This window comes from Anomaloglossus baeobatrachus, chromosome 1 (genome assembly GCF_048569485.1).
Source record: "Anomaloglossus baeobatrachus isolate aAnoBae1 chromosome 1, aAnoBae1.hap1, whole genome shotgun sequence".
NCBI lineage: Eukaryota > Metazoa > Chordata > Amphibia > Anura > Aromobatidae > Anomaloglossus > Anomaloglossus baeobatrachus.
The window spans coordinates 659,480,433-659,500,201 of NC_134353.1; the positions used below are offsets into that span (position 1 = coordinate 659,480,433).

Consider the following 19,769-nt stretch of genomic DNA (forward strand, 5'->3'; position numbering starts at 1 on the left):
AGAGCTAAGATCTCCTTGGTGGGCGGAGCCAACCGCCTGGCCCACCCCCTGGTGTGAATCATCAGCCTCTGGAGGAAGGCAACAAGTATTTTTGGTTCAGCTTAGATGTGCCTACCTGGGATGTAGGGTGTGGTGGTGTGTGACCTGTGTCCCCTGGCTTGCCCAGGGCGACACAGGGGCATTATTACCTGCACACAGTGCCAGCCATACTAGGGGCAGTTTGTGTCTTTGTGGGGGCATTATTACCTGCACACAGTGCCAGCCCTAGTAGGGGCAGTTTGTACCTGTGTGGGGGCATTATTACCTGCACACAGTGCCAGCCACACTAGGGGCAGTTTGTGCCTTTGTGGGGGCATTATTACCTGCACACAGTGCCAGCCACACTAGGGGCAGTTTGTGACTTTGTGGGGACATTATTACCTGCACACAGTGCCAGCCATATTAGGGGCAGTTTGTGCCTTTGTGGGGGCATTATTACCTGCACACAGTGCCAGCCATGCCTAGGGGCAGTTTGTGCCTTTGTAGGGGCATTATTACCTGGACACAGTGCCAGTCACACTAGGGGCAGTTTGTGCCTTTGTGGGGGCACCATTACCTGCACACAGTGCCAGCCATACTAGGGGCAGTTTGTGACTTTGTGGGGGCATTATTACCTGCACACAGTGCCAGTCACACTAGGGGCAGGTTTTGTGGGGGCATTATTACCTGCACACAGTGCCAGTCATACTAGGGGCAGTTTGTGTCTTTGTAGGGGCATTATTACCTGCACACAGTGCCAGCCATACTAGAGGCAGTTTGTGTTTGTGGGGGCATTATTACCTGCACACAGTGCTAGCCATACTAGGGGCAGTTTGTGCCTGTTTGGGGGCATTATTACCTGCACACAGTGCCAGCCACACTAGGGGCAGTTTGTGCCTTTGTGGGGGCATTATTACCTGCACACAGTGACAGCCATAGTAGGGGCAGTTTGTGTCTTTGTGGGGGCAGTATTACCTGCACACAGTGCCAGCCGTACTAGGGGCAATTTGTGCCTTTGTGGGGGCATTATTACCTGGACACAGTGCCAGTCACACTAGGGGCAGTTTGTGTCTTTGTGGGGGCATTATTACCTGCACACAGTGCCGCCATACTAGGGGCAGTTTGTGCCTGTGTGGGGGCATTATTACCTGCACACAGTGCCAGCCATACTAGGGGCAGTTTGTGTCTTTGTGGGGGCATTATTACCTGCACACAGTGCCAGCCACACTAGGGGCAGTTTGTGTCTTTGTGGGGGCATTATTACCTGCACACAGTGCCAGCCATACTAGGGGAAGTTTGTGTCTTTGTGGGAGCATTATTACCTGCACACAGTGCCAGCCATAGTAGGGACAGTTTGTGCCTGTGTGGGGGCATTATTACCTGCACACAGTGCCAGCCACACTAGGGGCAGTTTGTGCCTTTGTGGGGGCATTATTACCTGCACACAGTGCCAGCCATGCCTAGGGGCAGTTTGTGTCTTTGTGGGGGCATTATGAACTGCACACAGTGCCAGTCACACTAGGGGCAGTTTTTGTGGTGGCATTATCACCTGCACACAGTGCCAGCCACACTAGGGGCAGTTTGTGCCTTTGTGGGGGCACCATTACCTGCACACAGTGCCAGCCATATTAGGGGCAGTTTGTGCCTTTGTGGGGGCATTATTACCTTCACACAGTGCCAGCCATGCCTAGGGGCAGTTTGTGCCTTTGTGGGGGCATTATTACCTGGACACAGTGCCAGTCACACTAGGGGCAGTTTGTGCCTTTGTGGGGGGCACCATTACCTGCACACAGTGCCAGCCATATTAGGGGCAGTTTGTGCCTTTGTGGGGGCATTATTACCTGCACACAGTGCCAGCCATGCCTAGGGGCAGTTTGTGCCTTTGTGGGGGCATTATTACCTGGACACAGTGCCAGTCACACTAGGGGCAGTTTGTGCCTTTGTGGGGGCACCATTACCTGCACACAGTGCCAGCCATATTAGGGGCAGTTTGTGCCTTTGTGGGGGCATTATTACCTGCACACAGTGCGAGCCATGGCTAGGGGCAGTTTTTGTGGTGGCATTATCACCTGCACACAGTGCCAGCCATGGCTAGGGGCAGTTTGTGTCTTTGTGGGGGCATTATTACCTGCACACAGTGCCAGTCACACTAGGGGCAGTTTGTGTGGTGGCATTATCACCTGCACACAGTGCCAGCCATGACTAGGGGCAGTTTGTGTGGTGGCATTATCACCTGCACACAGTGCCAGCCATGGCTAGGGGCAGTTTGTGCCTGTGTGGGGGCATTATTACCTGCACACAGTGCCAGCCATGACTAGGGGCAGTTTTTGTGGTGGCATTATCACCTGCACACAGTGCCAGCCATGGCTAGGGGCAGTTTGTGTCTTTGTGGGGGCATTATTACCTGCACACAGTGCCAGTCACACTAGGGGCAGTTTGTGTGGTGGCATTATCACCTGCACACAGTGTCAGTCACACTAGGGGCAGTTTGTGTGGTGGCATTATCACCTGCACACAGTGTCAGTCACACTAGGGGCAGTTTGTGTGGGGGCATTATTACCTGCACACAGTGCCAGCCATGGCTAGGGGCAGTTTGTGTGGGGGCATTATCACCTGCACACAGTGCCAGTCACACTAGGGGCAGTTTGTGTGGTGGCATTATCACCTGCACACAGTGCCAGTCACACTAGGGGCAGTTTTTGTGGTGGCATTATCACCTGCACACAGTGCCAGCCGTGGCTAGGAGGGGGTGTGACTGCTCCCCACTGCTCGCAGCAGTCCAGGTACTAGCCCTCTATATTTACACATAATCCAGGTTCCTGCTCCATCCATGTCATCTAGCACTAGGTCACATTTAATGGCTGCAGTGCCGCCCAGCTTCTGTGTGTGTCACAGCAGGGGATCATGGCTTCGTGTCTTCTGTAGAGATAATGCAGCCCTTAGATTTATGTGCATATATATAACACTGCGGGTCCGGTGTACGGAGCACACCACGTGTCTGCCTGTCTGTCTGTCTGTCAGCAGCACTAGAAGGCGATCATGTCTGCTCCCTGCAGCCACCAGAAGCCGATCCTGCGCTGCGCTCCATCCCTGCAGCTGAGCTGATGACACCGGGCTGGGGGGCTGCAGCACAGACTGCCATCCTCTGGGGTCACTGACTCCCTTACCCCACCCTCTGGGAGACAGTCCACCTGAAGACTGCACCGACCTTTTCACACTTGTCGCTACCCAAGATCCATAGCCGCATACAGAGGCAGAAGCACACCCAGCAAGGCAGGCAGAGACGTGTCACCCACCAAGAAGCCTCCCTCCAGCCCTGGGGGGACACCAAGCTCGCCCCCGCCATGGGGACATCACAGCAGGGAGGTCAGGATGTGGTCTGCTGACAGGAGAGGACTGTGAGTACATGCATGGCACTGCTGTAGGGTGAGGAGGGGGAAGCCACATAGTCATGGAAGGATAATGGATGGATGGATAGATGGATGCTATATCAGGGGTCCCTTCTGCATGCATGGCCTTACTGAGCTCATTTCATGTCTGTCATCTGGTGGAAGGAAGCTATACTGATATATTGTTGAGACCATCTGATTAGATTTTCCGCTCATTATACTCTTGTGTCTGCGTAGAGACAAGGACTGTAAAAAGCATGAAATTAAAATAGTATTGTGTATGGAGAGCGGCATTGCTGCCTGGTCCTATGTGTTTAGTATGCCGAGCTTGTGCCGAGCTTCGCCGAGTGACAATGCATGAGACAACAAACACTAGATCATTTTTACAATCTGTTTTTTTCTTGCAGATGTCCTCCTCTTCTAGTAAATGCTCATGGACATCTGGCCTCAAGAGCTGACCGCCAGGACCATAGAAGCTTCCATTAGGAGGACATTGGAGGCAGAGCCTCTTCATGAGACTCATAACTGGTGCTAAAATGCTCTACCTTGGGGCATTGACTTATCTGATAAGGATGGGAAATTCTGCCGTAAACAACCCGATATTGCTTTAATATTCTGCATTTGTGCCAAATGTGAAAACCGGCTGTGAATATGCCATTTCACCATTATTCCTAGGTCTCCTCAGCGCAAAGTTCTGCTCCGCTCCAACCACTTGTTCCACCAGTTCTATACCGGCCTGATACTGGGGTGACACATTTTAGAGCCTGTGTTTTCTTCTTTGTTTTTTTTCTGCCATGTCACGACCAGGTATTATTCAATCAGTTAGTGGTCAAAATTTTGGCGGTCAAGGAGCTCCTCCAAGAGTTGTGGTCTGGGAATGGTTGAACGAGCATGGACGCTGGAGACCTTACACTGCGACTGTATGCCATCATATCGAGAATGCTTTACGAGAAGATGGACGGGGACGAGTGGCATTAGGACAGGTGGACACACAGCTAGCGCCATATGTCATTGATCTCCAGACTATGCATCAATACCGCCAGGACACAGGTAATACCTGAAATATCATGTAAGAGATATATATATTGCTCTGTGCACAAAATGATTCACATATTAATAATTTTATTCATTTATATAGCGCTATTAATTCCACAGCGCTTTACATACATTGGCAACACTGTCCCCATTGGGGCTCACAATCTAGAGTCCCTATCTGTATGTCTTTGGAGTGTGGGAGGAAACCAGAGACCCCAGAGGAAACCCACGCAACACGGGGAGAACATACAAACTCCTTGCAGATGGTGTCCTTGGTGGGATTTGAACCCAAGACCACAGCGCTGCAAGACTGCAGTGCTAACCACTGAGCCCATATTCCCTTGTATCTATGTAAATTAGAATTAGTACTTTAGCTGCTTTCTTCAGTCTCACAGCATTGGATATACAGTACACGTTCACATAAAAAATATTACAGATCTATTCATAAGGTCTCCGTAGATAACAGCCGCAGACACAAGCCGGCGGCATTAAGGCCGTGAGCCCATGGCCCAAAGAAGCCCATAGCCACTTGGTCAATTACTCTTATATTTTAACATTAGGCCTTGTAAAAGGAAAAATAAAAGAAGAGAAAAATGTAAGTGCTCTTGAAATAGATTTTATTAACCCAAATCAAGTGTATCATGGCTGTTCTGTGATTCTAAGATGCTCATGACCTCCGATAAGGACTCCAGCCACTCATAGTCCTCGGTCCTCATGAGCACTTTTCTATTACCTCTATAAGTGTTTTACTGTAGTGTGTGTATATATGTGATCTAAATGCCATCAAAATTAATAGGAGAGTCAAAACTCTTACTTAAGGCCATGTCACACACAGAGATAGATCTGTGGCAGATCTGTGGCAGATCTGTGGCAGATCTGTGGCAGATCTGTGGCAGATCTGTGGCAGATCTGTGGCAGATCTGTGGCAGATCTGTGGCAGATCTGTGGCAGATCTGTGGCAGATCTGTGGCAGATCTGTGGCAGATCTGTGGTTGCAGTGAAATTGTGGACAATCAGTGCCAGGTTTGTGGCCGTGTACAAATGGAACAATATGTCCATGATTTCCCTGCAACCACAGATCTGCCAAAGATTTATCTCTGTGTGTGACGGGGCCTTTAGAAATGTCAATCCTGGGACTCATTTATTCCTGAGGACGCTGCTCTCCATAGGGTTTTGTGGGACAGTAAAGGGTTGGTCCAGAATATATAAGCAAAAAGAAAGCAAAAATATATATATATTTTTTGTTTACATACCCTGAATGAATTGTTTATTGTCCCAAAGAACCCCCATGTAGACCATAGAAACAAAAGCTTTAATACAAAAACACAAATATCATTTGCAACCGCTCTTGTTTCTTGCCGATCCTGTATAGTTCGCTGCTGCGTATTATGTGCTATATACACGTGACCCCTGCAGCCAATCACTAGCCATAATGATGCCAGTACGTACTGCATGATTGGGTAGATGGCGATTGTTTAGATGCAGTGAGCTAAACAAAAAAAAAAAAAATATATATATATTTATTATTTTAAGTGTTCCCCATTACAAAAAATAAAATATTTTTAAAAACCATTTTTCACTTGATATTTGAAAATATACGTTACTCTGAAAGTGTGAGAAGGTGCCTGAGTAGGGTTTCAAGCCGTAGTAGGAGATTGACAAAAACCTCAAAACTCAAAGAGGATATGAAGAACAGAAGAATTTTATTTAAAGGGAATCTGTCACCAGGTTTTTTCTCCCCCATCATAGCAGCATAATGTAGAGACAGAGACCATGATTCCAGCGATGTGTGACTTACTGAGCTGTTTGCTGTCATTTTGTCAGTTATACAGAGTTCATGAATATGCTGGACTACCTGGCAGCAGGCCAAGTAGTCCTCTAATGATGAACAGTGATTTAATCAAAACTACACTAAGCAGCCCAGTAAGTGACACATTGCTTGAATCAGGCTCTCTGCCCCTACATTATGCTGCTCTCAGATTAGGTGGCAAAAACCTGGTGACAGATTCCCTTTAAACAATCCTATAGATACAGAATAATTTTTAACATTTCGGTTCTATATCGGAATCTTCACCAGAATTAGACGAGTTGTATGGAGTGAAATAGTAGAAAAAAAACAGCGCTGTAGAAGATGTGGTGTCCTTCGCTGTGAATGCCCAATCCATTTTTTCAAAATTTTAATCCATACATTATTTCACCTCATACTGATAAAAGTCCAGGTATAGGACTGAAACATTAAATTATTCTGTATCTATTGGATTGTAAATACAATCCATCTATTCTTATATCCTCTGAGTTTTCACCTAATCCCTTTTCGTTTGATTGCATATCCTTGGGAAATGTTTGATCATCAGGGGTCTAGTACTCAGTGCAGTAAAGGGGCCATAGGTATGTTGGTTGTTACCAATATCTATCTGTAAGTAATGAAGAGAACATAGCACTCCCAGAAGCACAATGGCCATTATATTGCCATAGTGAGCACTGGAGAACACCAACCAATAAAACATTGGTGGTCCATCCTAACGATAGGGTCCCAGAAAATGATTTTGTTGCCTGTTTCCAGCTGACGGCTTCTCAGTAATCATCTCAATCTCATGTTTTCATTCCTGCTTCTATAGAGTAATTTTGGATGTTTTGTTGCTGTCTGAGAACAATAAATCAAATACTGACATTTTCTATTTAACACAAAACGGCATGTTTGCATGCAAGCGCTATCGAAACGAGGAAATATTTGTCATCGTACTTTTTTCTATACAAAGTGATGACAAACCTGAATCATGTACTTTGTGTGCTAAAATCCACTGCGCTATAGCCTTTTATCAGTGTGTACTGGTAGTCGTGTGTATCTGCACTCTATCTGTCCAGATATATACACACATTTTTACATGCACATAATCCTTTAACCATTTGCAGTCAACCCCCAATCATTATCCCTTATATTCATGGACTTAAAAGGGTTTTCCCACAAAGTTAATTTTAAAGTTGATTTTAATCAATTGATCTTAGAACAATAATAATTTCCACAATTGGATGTGTTTAAAAAAAATATTCCTATGCTGAGATAATCTTATATATGTGTCCCTGCTGTGTTGTGTAATGGCTGTGTCTGACCGTACAGGGACATGGTCTGATCATACCACATCTCCTGGGCAGGGGGGGTGTAAAAAAGTATAGAGATATTACAGAAAATGATTCTTTCTTTGAGGTAAAACATTTTTTACAAACACGCAGGGAAATGCTTTACCTCACAAAAAGATCCCCTTCTGTAATGTCTGTATAATCTCGTTTTTCCCCTTCCCTAGGAGATGTTTTATGATCAGACCACATCCCTGTACAGTCAGACACGACGATTACACAGTACATAGCATTTATAAGATTATCTCAGCAAAAGAAAATTTTTTTTAAACCCATCAAATTGTGGAAATTATTATTATTCCAAGATCTATTGGTTCAAATCAATGTTAAAATTAACTTTGTTCATGAGAAAACCCCTTTAAATGTATCATAAAATCTATCATATCTGTGTATGTATGTCAGACGTGCACAACCTGTGGCCCAGGGGACACGTGACCCACTATGCCATTCTGTGCGCCCCCAAATAATCTGGTCACAGCAATAGTTGCCTGTTTGCATTCAGTTTACATAAGAAATAAAAATTGGGTAACACACTTGGGTAACACACATCTCTGTGCCCCCCAAACATTTTAGGATAATTTAAGTTTAGAGGAGAACTGCATTCACGCATGGCCAAGTGATAACTTTGGGTAAAGAGGACCATTCCCATAGGTGAAGGTGCCCCTTTCCACACTACTATCAGGCATTTATGGCACATATGTCCTGCAGCGCTGGGGTACGGCGTTCAAATCCCATCAAGGACAGCATCTCCAAGGAGTTTGTATGTTCTCCCCGTGTTTGCGTGGGTTTCCTCCCACACTCCAAAGACACATTGATAGGGACTTTAAATTGTGAGCCCAAATGGGGACAGTGCTGCCAATGTATGTAAAGCGCTGTAGAATTAAGAGCCCTATATAAGTGCATAAATATTATTATTACATAATTTTGATATGTCGGAAATGACTCAGATGGTGACAACTCTCTTAGATTTATTGGGGTCCTTGGGAGTGGTTCAACATGATCAATCAAATGATTGTGCACCCTGGTCCATGGGAATTTATATACACAAATTATTATTTTTACATGTACAGTTATATCAGACAATATGATGGTCTTATTAGCCATTTTAATCAATGCCGGTATGTATTTTTTTCACAATATCCACACAGCAGTGCCATCATTTTTCCGTCTAACTATATTATTTCCCGTGCCCCACTTTCGATTTCTTTACCATTAGCTGTATAGTCATGCCTGAACGTATTATGGTTGACATACTTGTAAGATCTGTATCAGAGAAGTCAGGGTCATTGCTTTAGCATTGTAACACAATACAGTCGCTGAACCACACAGGCCTCCTGGAGCCAGTTCTCCTGCCCAGGGACTCTTTAGGTTGGATGGCCCTTGGGGACAGATTCATCTCGGACACAAAACACACCTCCCAACAGGATTATTAATTATCTGCTTGTTGTTGTGACCGCAGACCTGCAGAGTCAGAGGAGAGGGAGGGAGCGTTTGGCAAGAAAAGGAAAGCTGACTTCTAGATACGTGTAATTTAACAGCAAATGTTGCTGTAAAAAGAAAAAGCAGTAACTTAACGTAGCACCTAAATATATTATACTGTAAATGTTTTCATTAAGTTTAGGTGTGTGTATATATATATATATATATATACGGTATATATATATATATATATATATATATATATATATATACACACGGTGTGTGTGTGTGTGTGTGTGTGTGTATATATATATATATATATATATATATATATATATATATATATATATATATATATATATATATTATTGTGAACTAGTAAAAGGTTACGTGCCTGTATTCCTTCACATTTCGAACAGTGTGCAGGCGACAAATCAATAAATCAATGCGCCTTGTTAAAGGTATAAATTGTTAATATGGGCCCTTCTGCTGACACAAAGATTTTGCTTGAACCCCTTTAATATGTCTGAAGGCAAATGGTTTTGCCAAGTTTATTTAGGCTGTGACCCATTTAAAGAGGTGGTTCACACGTTTTCATTACTGGCGACATCAATATTATATTGAGAAACAAGGTTTCTCTCAAATACCTTGTGTTGCCAATAGTGCCTGTGAGAGGCGCTATTGCGGTCCGCTTATCCTCATCGCGTCACCCCCGGGCTCCGAGACGTCTGATGCCTGGTAATGTCATGTCAACTGAGGCGTGCCGCAGTCTTCCTGAGTGACTGGACTGTGCGTTTCACAGCTCATCGCAGCCCAGCATCGCTCTGCAGCGCTCAGAGCGATGCACTCAGCACTCAGCAGTGAAGGAGGGAGAGCACGCAAGATGTTGGGCTGGGACAAGAGGTGAAATACCACCCACAGCCCGGTCACTCAGGAAGACTGCGGCACGCCTCAGTTGACGCGACATCACCGCACATCAGAGGTCACGGAGTCCAGGGGTCATGCGAAGGGGATGAACGAACGGCAATAGCGTCGCTTACAGGCACTATTGGCAACACAAAGTATTTGAGAGAAACCTTCTTTATCAACATAATATCGATGTGGCCAGTAATGAAAAGGGGTAAACCACCCATATAAGTGTTTATTTAGCGTCAGAAATAAGGGAAAGTCTGGTACAATGATAAAAATGTAGTAGTTGCCCATGGGAACCAATCTTTTAGCGACTTTTATTTTCCAAAGACACTCTGAAAAATGAGAGGTGTAATTTGATGGTTGCCATAGTGAGCTACTTCAATTTTCTATCTATCAGTTTTGATACATTTCCCCATTGACCTCAGCCACTGGTTGTAATTTCACTTTTATGCCAGGAGTAAGGCAGTCACATAGAGAAAGCCAATCACATCCGTAAAAAGCGGCCATGATTGGCTCCTTGTGCATTTCCGTGTATTGCGGACCTGAGCAGGAGCTGCTTTCTATTGACTGCACTGTTCTGTAAAATAGACCACACTAATGCATGATTCATGTGTAAATTGCGGGGTAAGCAGGCCTATTTGTTATCATTACATCCACTGGTGGACATAGACAGAAACGGGCCCTTGTGCAAGAACAATATATGTGCCCTTTGCAGCCCAAAAGCTCATCAAAATGCACAATCCCACCTGCTTTGTAGGTAGAAATGGACCCCCCAATCTCTTGGGCCCCTGTTCAGCTGCACCAATAATATGTCCGCCCCTGATTAGGTCAGTGTGGTGTCCATTGCGCACACTTAGGCACTCTCACCTGAACATATATTTGGCTAGTGTGGTGTCCGTGCATGCAATATCAATCTATGGGTCAGTTCATACCGTGGTGGTCCATGTGAACATGGGGCCAGTCACACTACTGGCCCATTTTTTGGATATAGCTGTTTTAACAAGGCCTTAGTTTGAGGGGTGGAGATGTTATCCTATAGTCATTTCATACTATAAAATATCAGAAGCAGTAGATTTTATCAATAGTGATGAGGTAACTTCTCAATGCTCGGTAAGCATGACGAGTATGTTGATGCTTGGGTTCTTGGTACTCGATTACTAAGTATAGTGGAAGTCAATGGGGAACTCAAGCATTTTTTCGGAAGATTTTACAGAAAAATGCTTGAGTTCCCCCATTAACGTCTATTATACTCAGCACTCGAGCATCAAAATACTCCTCATGCTTACCGAGCAGTTCGCTCATCACTATTTTTTAACATTTTGTGCGATATTTTTACCTCAGAATATGTCCTTTTATCCGATGGACGTAGCTGGCAGGGACACCTTTGTAATTACTGCTGGGACACCTTTGTTAGGTCAGAAGGGTAAATCAGCAGACATAAACTTGGCAGTCAACTTTTGTCACTTTGTCATTATGTCACCCTGTACTTGGATTTTTTGTTCTTTTACTGTGCTTCTGTTTGGTGCAAAGTCACTGTGTTATCCAGGCTTGCATGGACATCGCCATCAAAAACTGGTCATTATAAAATGCCTATTACAGAAATAATAGATAATAATGCAAAACCTGTGATGACATCCCCTAAACTCCAATCTCAAACTGTGTATATTGCACAAATATTGATTCAGTATTAAAGTTGTTTTTGGCTTTTTAGAAAGATATTACACTGCTATATAACATCTTTTTTTTTTCCACAGGCACTGTCCGTCCAGTAAGACGGAGTTTTTTTGAACCATCTTCTGCCCCAGGCAAGGGTATCGTTTGGGAATGGGAAAATGATGCAGGTTCCTGGACTCCTTATGACACAGAAATTTGCATTGCCATTCAGAATGCATATGAGAAGCAGCACCCTTGGCTGGACCTCACTACACTTGGTTTCTGTTACTTGGTGCATTTCCACAGCATGTGTCAAGTGAACCGGCAGACACATCGTAAGCGGCGACTGAGGCGGCGCATGGATCTTGCATATCCTTTGACAATGGGATCCATACCGAAGTCTCAGTCATGGCCTGTTGGATCTGGTTCTGGATTACCCTGTTCTTGCCCTCAGTGTCTGTTAGTGAATAGTACCAGAGCAGCTTCTAATGCTATCCTAGCATCACAAAAAGTTAAGGTGCCCCCTGGGCCTCCACCCAACTTGCCACCTCCACCACCTCCTCCAATGCACCCATCTGGAATAAGACAGAGTAATACATATTCTGGAGGAGCTGCAGGTTGGGGAAGACCAGGGGAAGGAGGTCGACCTACAGGAGGAATTAGAAATGGATCAGGATTTTCTCGTAGTCAGAGTGTGCCGGGACCAGCACCATACCCTGGACAGAACAATCTGAACAGACCAGGAGTACAAAGAACCAGTGGGAGCAGCAGTAGGGCATCTATCCCTCCAGGGTAAGTTACTAGTAAACCTAGTAAACATTGTACATTTCATACTAAGGCATAATAGGGTACTAAATACTCTCTTTTCAGTTTGTATAGTTTAATTTCCAAAGTTTGGTTCGTAGATGCATTTTTTGCTAGTGTTGTTTTGCCACTGAGAAACACTGGTTTCTCGTTTTTTTTTATGACTTATTACTGAGACTATTCATACAACCCCTATTACAAAAAGTAGTAAATGCTGTGTAAAAAACATTAATGTAATGATTTGAAAATCTCTTATGGCAATATTTTATAAACAACAGAACATAGACATTGTTCCATTTCATGTAAAGAAAATTAACTCAGTAGGAAATTGATGGCAGCAACACATCTAAAAAGTGCCAGGGTTAACAAAATGATGGAAAAGTAAGTGATAGTACTGAAAAACGGCTGGAGAGACAATTCCAAAAAAGTAAATATATAAAAAAAAGAATGTTAGAGAGGCAGAGTCTCTCAGAAGCAAAGATGGTCAGAGCTTCACCAATTTGAGAACAACTTCATCCACAGTTTGTGAAACAATTTCAGAGAAATGTTCTTCAACGTAAAATTGCAAAGACATTGAATATCCCACCATCTCCATACATAATATCATCAAAACCTTCAGAGATTCTGGAGAAATTCATGTGCACAGGGGACACGATGGTCATTATTGGATGTTCATTATCTTCAGGCCCTAAGGCAGCATTGCATTAAAAACAGATATTATTTAGCTGTGCAAATTACTGCGTGGGCTTAGGAATACTTCCAGAAATCTGTCTGTGACCACAGTTCGCTGTGCATTAATGCCTATGACATGCATAGCTTGCATATCTTGAAAGGCAGTATCAATGCTGAGCATTATATAGAGAATTCTAACAATATATGATCCCATCCAGTCAACATCTATTTCAGGGAAGGTCTTGCAAATTTCAATGAGACAATCACAACAGCATGGCTTCACAGAACAGTTTGGATGATGAACTGACTGCCTGCAGTCCAGACCTTTCACCAATAAATAACATTTGGTGCATGATAAATGAAAAAATTAACATAGTCCCTGGACTGTTAAGCAGCTAAAAATCCTACATCAGATAAGAGTGGGACAACCTCCTCTCCAAAAACGCCAACAGTTGGTCTCCTCACTTCCCAAACATTTACAGACTGCTGTAAAAAGAAGAGAGGAGGCTACACAAGCGTAGACATGGCCCTGTCTCAACTTTTTGGAGTTGTGTTGCTACCATCAATTTCTAAATTAATATTTTTGAATGAAATGGAGAAATGTGTAACTTTTACCTTCTGAGCTGCGTTTTTTTTGTGAACAAAGTATGACTGCAAGAGAGTTCTACATAATCTCCTTCTTGTTTCCGTTACATTTGACACAGCGACCCAACTTTTTTGGAATTGGGACTGTAGAAATAGAAATAAATATGATCTGTCAATTGAATTCTGACCAAAGCAAACTAATAAAAAACATAGACCCTGATTCATCAAGACAGCTTTATTTTATATGGTATCATGGCAGTTTTTTCAAATGAAGGGATACAATTAAGGCTGCTTTACACGGTACGACCGATTGTGCAATTTCACAATCGATCGTACCCGCCCCCGTTCTTTTTGCGTCACGGGCAAATCGCTGCCCGTGGCGCACAAAGTCGGTAACCCCCCGTCACACGTACTTACCTCCCGTCCGACCTCGCTGTGGGCGGCGAACGTCCACTTCCTGGAGTGGGAGGGACGTTTGGCGTCACAGCAACATCACACGGCTGCCGGCCAATAGAAGCGGAGGGGCGGAGATGAGCGGGACGTAAACATCCCGCCCACCTCCTTCCTTCCACATAGCCGGCAAGAGCCGCGGGTCGCAGGTAAGCGATGTTCATCGTTCCCGGGGTGTCACACGGAGCGGCGTGTGCTACCCCTGGAACGATGAACAATTAAATTAAACGATATTATGAAACCTAACGAGCAGTACACGACTCACAATTTGTGAGCGATACTGCGTCGCTAGGAGGTGTCACACAGGCCGGCATCGCAAGCGATGCCGGATGTGCGTCACAAAAACCGTGACCCCGACGATCTATCGCACGATAGATCTTCTGCTGTAAAGCAGCCTTTACATTAAAGGGGTTGACTTATCCTTACAATAGATAGATAACAATGGCGGTCTGTCACCTGGTACCTCCAGTGATCAGATGAAATCCGCTCTAGCTGTGGCCAGATTTAAGTGATGCATGAGGTGGAACACAGCAACCACGAACATTGCTTAGTGGCTTCTGTCAAATACTTTACTCCCATTCACTTATATAGATGATCAATTGTTAAAGGGAGTTGTCAGCTTTTTCATGCTGCTCAAACCATGGGCAGTATGAATCCAGACACTGGCTGTGCTATTGCAGCCATATATATGTTCTACTCTGAACTGCTGCAGCGTTTCAGAGAAGACACCCTTTGAAAAGCTGACCTGGGACTATTTATCCCAGCTGACGAGCTAATGCCACACGTCTCATTCTCCTAGACCAATAGGGAGCCAATGCCACACGTCTCATTCTGCTAGACCAATAAGGAGCCAATGCCACACGTCTCATTCTCCTAGACCAATAGGAAGCCAATGCCACACGTCTCATTCTCCTAGACCAATAGGGAGCCAATGCCACATGTCTCATTCTCCTAGACCAATAGGGAGCCAATGCCACACGTCTCATTCTCCTAGACCAATAGGGAGCCAATGCCACACGTCTCATTCTCCTAGACCAATAGGGAGCCAGTGCCACACGTCTCATTCTCCTAGACCAATAGGGAGCCAATGCCACACGTCTCATTCTCCTAGACCAATAGGGAGCCAATGCCACACGTCTCATTCTCCTAGACCAATAGGGAGCCAGTGCCACACGTCTCATTCTCCTAGACCAATAGGTAGCCAATGCCACACGTCTCATTCTCCTAGACCGATTACACTCTCCCTATGTGTGTGTATGTAAGGAGAGATCTGTTTGTCAAAGGTATCAAGGTGGAATAAAGCCATCAGGGGACTACTTATCAGAGACATGTAGCCCCCAGCCCATTTTTCAAGAAATGCTTTCTTTGAAACGCCGCATGGTTTCAGAGTAATACCGCAGCCATTGTCTGATTCCTACTGCCCACGATTCAGGCAGCATGAATTAGATGACAGGCCCCCTTTAAGTCTTGGAGAAACCCTTTATAGATATAGTCACAGAATATGTCATAGATGTCTAATAAATGGCCATAATATCACCAGGACTACAACAACCAGGTTAGTTGATTGAATGCTCATGTATATGTCTCTGTCACGAAGTCTGTCAACGTTATGTAAGTAGCCTAGAACTTCTACCCCCATAGACATAAATGTAGGCCGTCACAGGACTCCTCCATCCTCTCATTTGTGTCTGCCTCCATGTGGATTGGGTTACCAATTGGGGGTCCTGAACCCCACACCAGTCAGGCGTGTAACCTACCTTGTGGTTTTGGCATAAGTGTGTTTAGTAAGAACACTCTTTTAATGTCTTCATTGTTTGACGTCACATAATAATGAACACACTGGGCATTTATGATCCATTAGCTGTATACAGTTTGGTGCAGATTTATAATACAGTCTAGATGAAAAACTGTCTTTGTGTCCCATAGCAATCATTCACAGCAAAGCTTTCATTTTTCAAGTGCACCGTTAGAAATTAAAGCCGCCCGGTTATTGGTTGCTACGGGCAACAAGGCCAATTATTCTTTAAGACCGTTTCATAAATCTCCATAAATGTACATGAGGACCTTGTGCTTTTGCAGTGTTGCAGATGTGGCAATCACAACTAAGCCCCTGTGTCTTGTACCATACATATAAATACCTTATTATCATCTAAATCCTATAAAACTTGACTTAAAGGGGTTGTACGTAGCACTGTGTCCCCAGCCATCTACCTTCAGGAGGACATCACATGAACACTGCAGTCAGTGACCGATAACCGGCTGCAGCATTCACATTTCTTCTGAGCTAGAAGAAACCGTGCACAACTTCTTTAACTTTATTTCAGAGGATGAAAAGGTTAAATTTGAAACTCTCAAAATACAAATCTAGTGGAAGGCGCCAGGCACACATTCATGTTTCATGTGGTGCTCTGTCTGCGTTTTTCATAGTTAGAATGCTGGTGAAGACTAACATGGCATTATAAACAATTATGCAACAACAACAAAAATCATAAAAATAGTAAAAGATAAAGAGCATATTATACTTTGCACAAAATTCATGAACTATGTACATCATTTTGAAAAAATGTAAATAATTGAATATAGCCACACAAAAAGAAAGGTCATTTGCAAAAATGAATATACTGTATATCAAGGAAGGATATCCTGGAAGGAAAGCAAGAGAAGTACGTCATAGATAGAAACATGAGCTACTTACTTCCAGAAATTGCTACATTTTACTGTAGAGTGATGGAAGTTAAAGATCACTTCCTATTGTGATAGATCACTTCCCACTATGATTACTTTCCACTGTTATAGAGAAATCACTTAGCACTGTGGTAGAGAGATCACTTCCCACTGTTATAGAGAGATCACTTCCCACTGTTATAGAGAGATCACTTCCCACTGTGATAGAAATCACTTCCCACTGTGATAGAAATCACTTCCCACTGTGATAGAGAGATCACTTCCCACTGTGATAGAGAGATCACTTCCCACTATGATAGAGAGATCACTTCCCACTATGATAGAGATCACTTACCACTGTGGTAGAGAGATCACTTACCACTGTGGTAGAGAGGTTACTTACCACTGTGGTAGAGAGATCACTTCCCATTGTGATAAAGAGATCACTTCTCACTGTGATAGAGAGATCACTTCCCACTGTGATAGAGAGATCACTTCCCACTGTTATAGACAGATCACTGCCTACTGTTATAGAGAGATCACTTCCCACTGTGATAGAGAGTGCACTTCCCACTGTGTTAGATCACTTCCCACTTTGACAGAGAGATCACTTCCCACTTTGACAGAGAGATCACTTCCCACTGTAATAGAGAGATCATTTCCCATTGTGATAGAGAGATCACTTCCCACTGTGATAGAGTGCACTTCCCACTGTGTTAGATCACTTCCAACTGTGATAGCGAGATTACGTCCAACTGTGATAGAGAAATCACTTCCCACTGTAATAGAGATATCACTTCCCACTGTTATAGAGAGATCACTTCCCACTATGATAGAGAGATCACTTCCCACTATGATAGAGATCACTTACCACTGTGGTAGAGAGATCACTTACCACTGTGGTAGAGAGGTCACTTCTCACTGTGATAGAGAGATCACTTCCCACTGTGATAGAGAGATCACTTCCCACTGTTATAGACAGATCACTGCCTACTGTTATAGAGAGATCACTTCCCACTGTTATAGAGAGATCACTTCCCACTGTGATAGAAATCACTTCCCACTGTGATAGAAATCACTTCCCACTGTGATAGAGAGATCACTTCCCACTGTGATAGAGAGATCACTTCCCACTATGATAGAGATCACTTACCACTCTGGTAGAGAGATCACTTACCACTGTGGTAGAGAGGTCACTTACCACTGTGGTAGAGAGATCACTTCCCATTGTGATAAAGAGATCACTTCTCACTGTGATAGAGAGATCACTTCCCACTGTGATAGAGAGATCACTTCCCACTGTTATAGACAGATCACTGCCTACTGTTATAGAGAGTGCACTTCCCACTGTGTTAGATCACTTCCCACTTTGACAGAGAGATCACTTCCCACTTTGACAGAGAGATCACTTCCCACTATAATAGAGAGATCATTTCCCATTGTGATAGAGAGATCACTTCCCACTGTGATAGAGTGCACTTCCCACTGTGTTAGATCACTTCCAACTGTGATAGCGAGATTACGTCCAACTGTGATAGAGAAATCACTTCCCACTGTAATAGAGATATCACTTCCCACTGTGACAGAGAGATCACTTCCCACTGTGATAGAGAGATCACTGCCCACTGTGATAGAGAGTGCACTTCCCACTGTGATAGAGAGATCACCTCCCACTGTGATAGAGCGATTACTTCCAACTGTGATAGAGAGTGCACTTCCCACTGTGTTAGATCACTTCCCACTGTGATAGAGAGATTACTTCCAACTGTGATAGAGAGATCACTTCTGTAATGCCTGCCTGGATCCACAGACTCAGATGGGCTGTAAAGGGGAGGCTAGAGGGAAGCCACTTACAAAGTAGGACCCCCAGAACCCTGAAACCCTTTAACCCCTGTACAGGGATTTGGAATTACACCGGGAACTGGAGATCACTACCTGTGGAAGGCTGCAGTCCGATGAGAGTAGTAGTCAGGCAGGGTCAAACCAGGAATTGCGGAACAGGGACAGAATCGGCAGGCAGTGATGTAGTCAGCAAACGTAGCAGGGGTCAGATCCGGGTCGGGCAGCAAGGTACAAAAACAGTAGGCAGAAGGGTAGTTAAAACACGCAGAAGTCAACACAGGAATCACCAACAGAATAGGACGTAACAGCAGCCAGGAAAATCAGAACTATATCTGGCAGTAATCATGTGACAGGAGGGTAAATAAGAAGGGTGTGGTGTCTTCCCATTGGCTGTAGCTGAACGCTGGCAACTTCAGCTGGAGGACACATGCCACCCACAGTCAGCCAGCGGTACTGCAGATCCCAAGCTAACCCAGCCCAGTGGATGATCGGAGCCTGCGCCCACTGGTGCCGCTGGCATCGACTTCTCTCCCATCACCAGCACCATCCACGGCAGGAACACAGCGTCGCCTGCCGATCGGAGCAGAAGTCGCTGGAGCGGACTCCGGCGGTGACGTAACAACTTCCCACTGTAATAGAGAGCTTACTTCCAACTGTGGTAGAGAGATCACTTCCCACTGTGGTAGAGAGATCACTTCCCACTGTGGTAGAGAGATCAATTCCCTCTGTTATAGAGAGATCACTGCCCACTGTGATAGAGAGATTACTTCCAACTGTGATAGAGAGATCACTTCCCACTGCTATAGAAAGATCACTTCCCACTGCTATAGAAAGATCACTTCCCACTGTGTTAGATCACTTCCCACTGTGATAGAGAGATCACTTCCCACTGTGATAGAGAGATTACTTCCAACTGTGATAGAGAGATCACTTCCCACTGCTATAGAAAGATCACTTCCCACTGCTATAGAAAGATCACTTCCCACTGCTATTGAAAGATCACTTCCCACTGTGATAGAGTGCACTTCCCACTGTGTTAGATTATTTCCCACTGTGATAAAGAGAACACTGCCCACTGTGATAGAGAGTGCACCTCCCACTGTGTTAGATCACTTCCCACTGTGATAGAGAGATCACTTCCCACTGTGATAGAGAGCTTACTTCCCATTATGATAGAAAGATTACTTCCCA

General features: G+C 44.4%; 1 protein-coding gene across 1 annotated transcript in view; it reads left to right on the forward strand.

The window, feature by feature from the left end:
- The first annotated feature begins 2,902 nt into the window (after positions 1–2,902).
- Positions 2,903–19,769, forward strand: part of DTX1 (deltex E3 ubiquitin ligase 1) — a 153,390-nt gene continuing 136,523 nt past the window's right edge. The window contains exons 1-3 of the mRNA XM_075319985.1: positions 2,903–3,416; positions 3,815–4,457; positions 11,663–12,353. Coding sequence (XP_075176100.1) covers positions 4,202–4,457; positions 11,663–12,353 — 947 coding nt within the window. The 5' untranslated portion in view covers positions 2,903–3,416; positions 3,815–4,201. The remainder of the gene's footprint in view (positions 3,417–3,814; positions 4,458–11,662; positions 12,354–19,769) is intronic.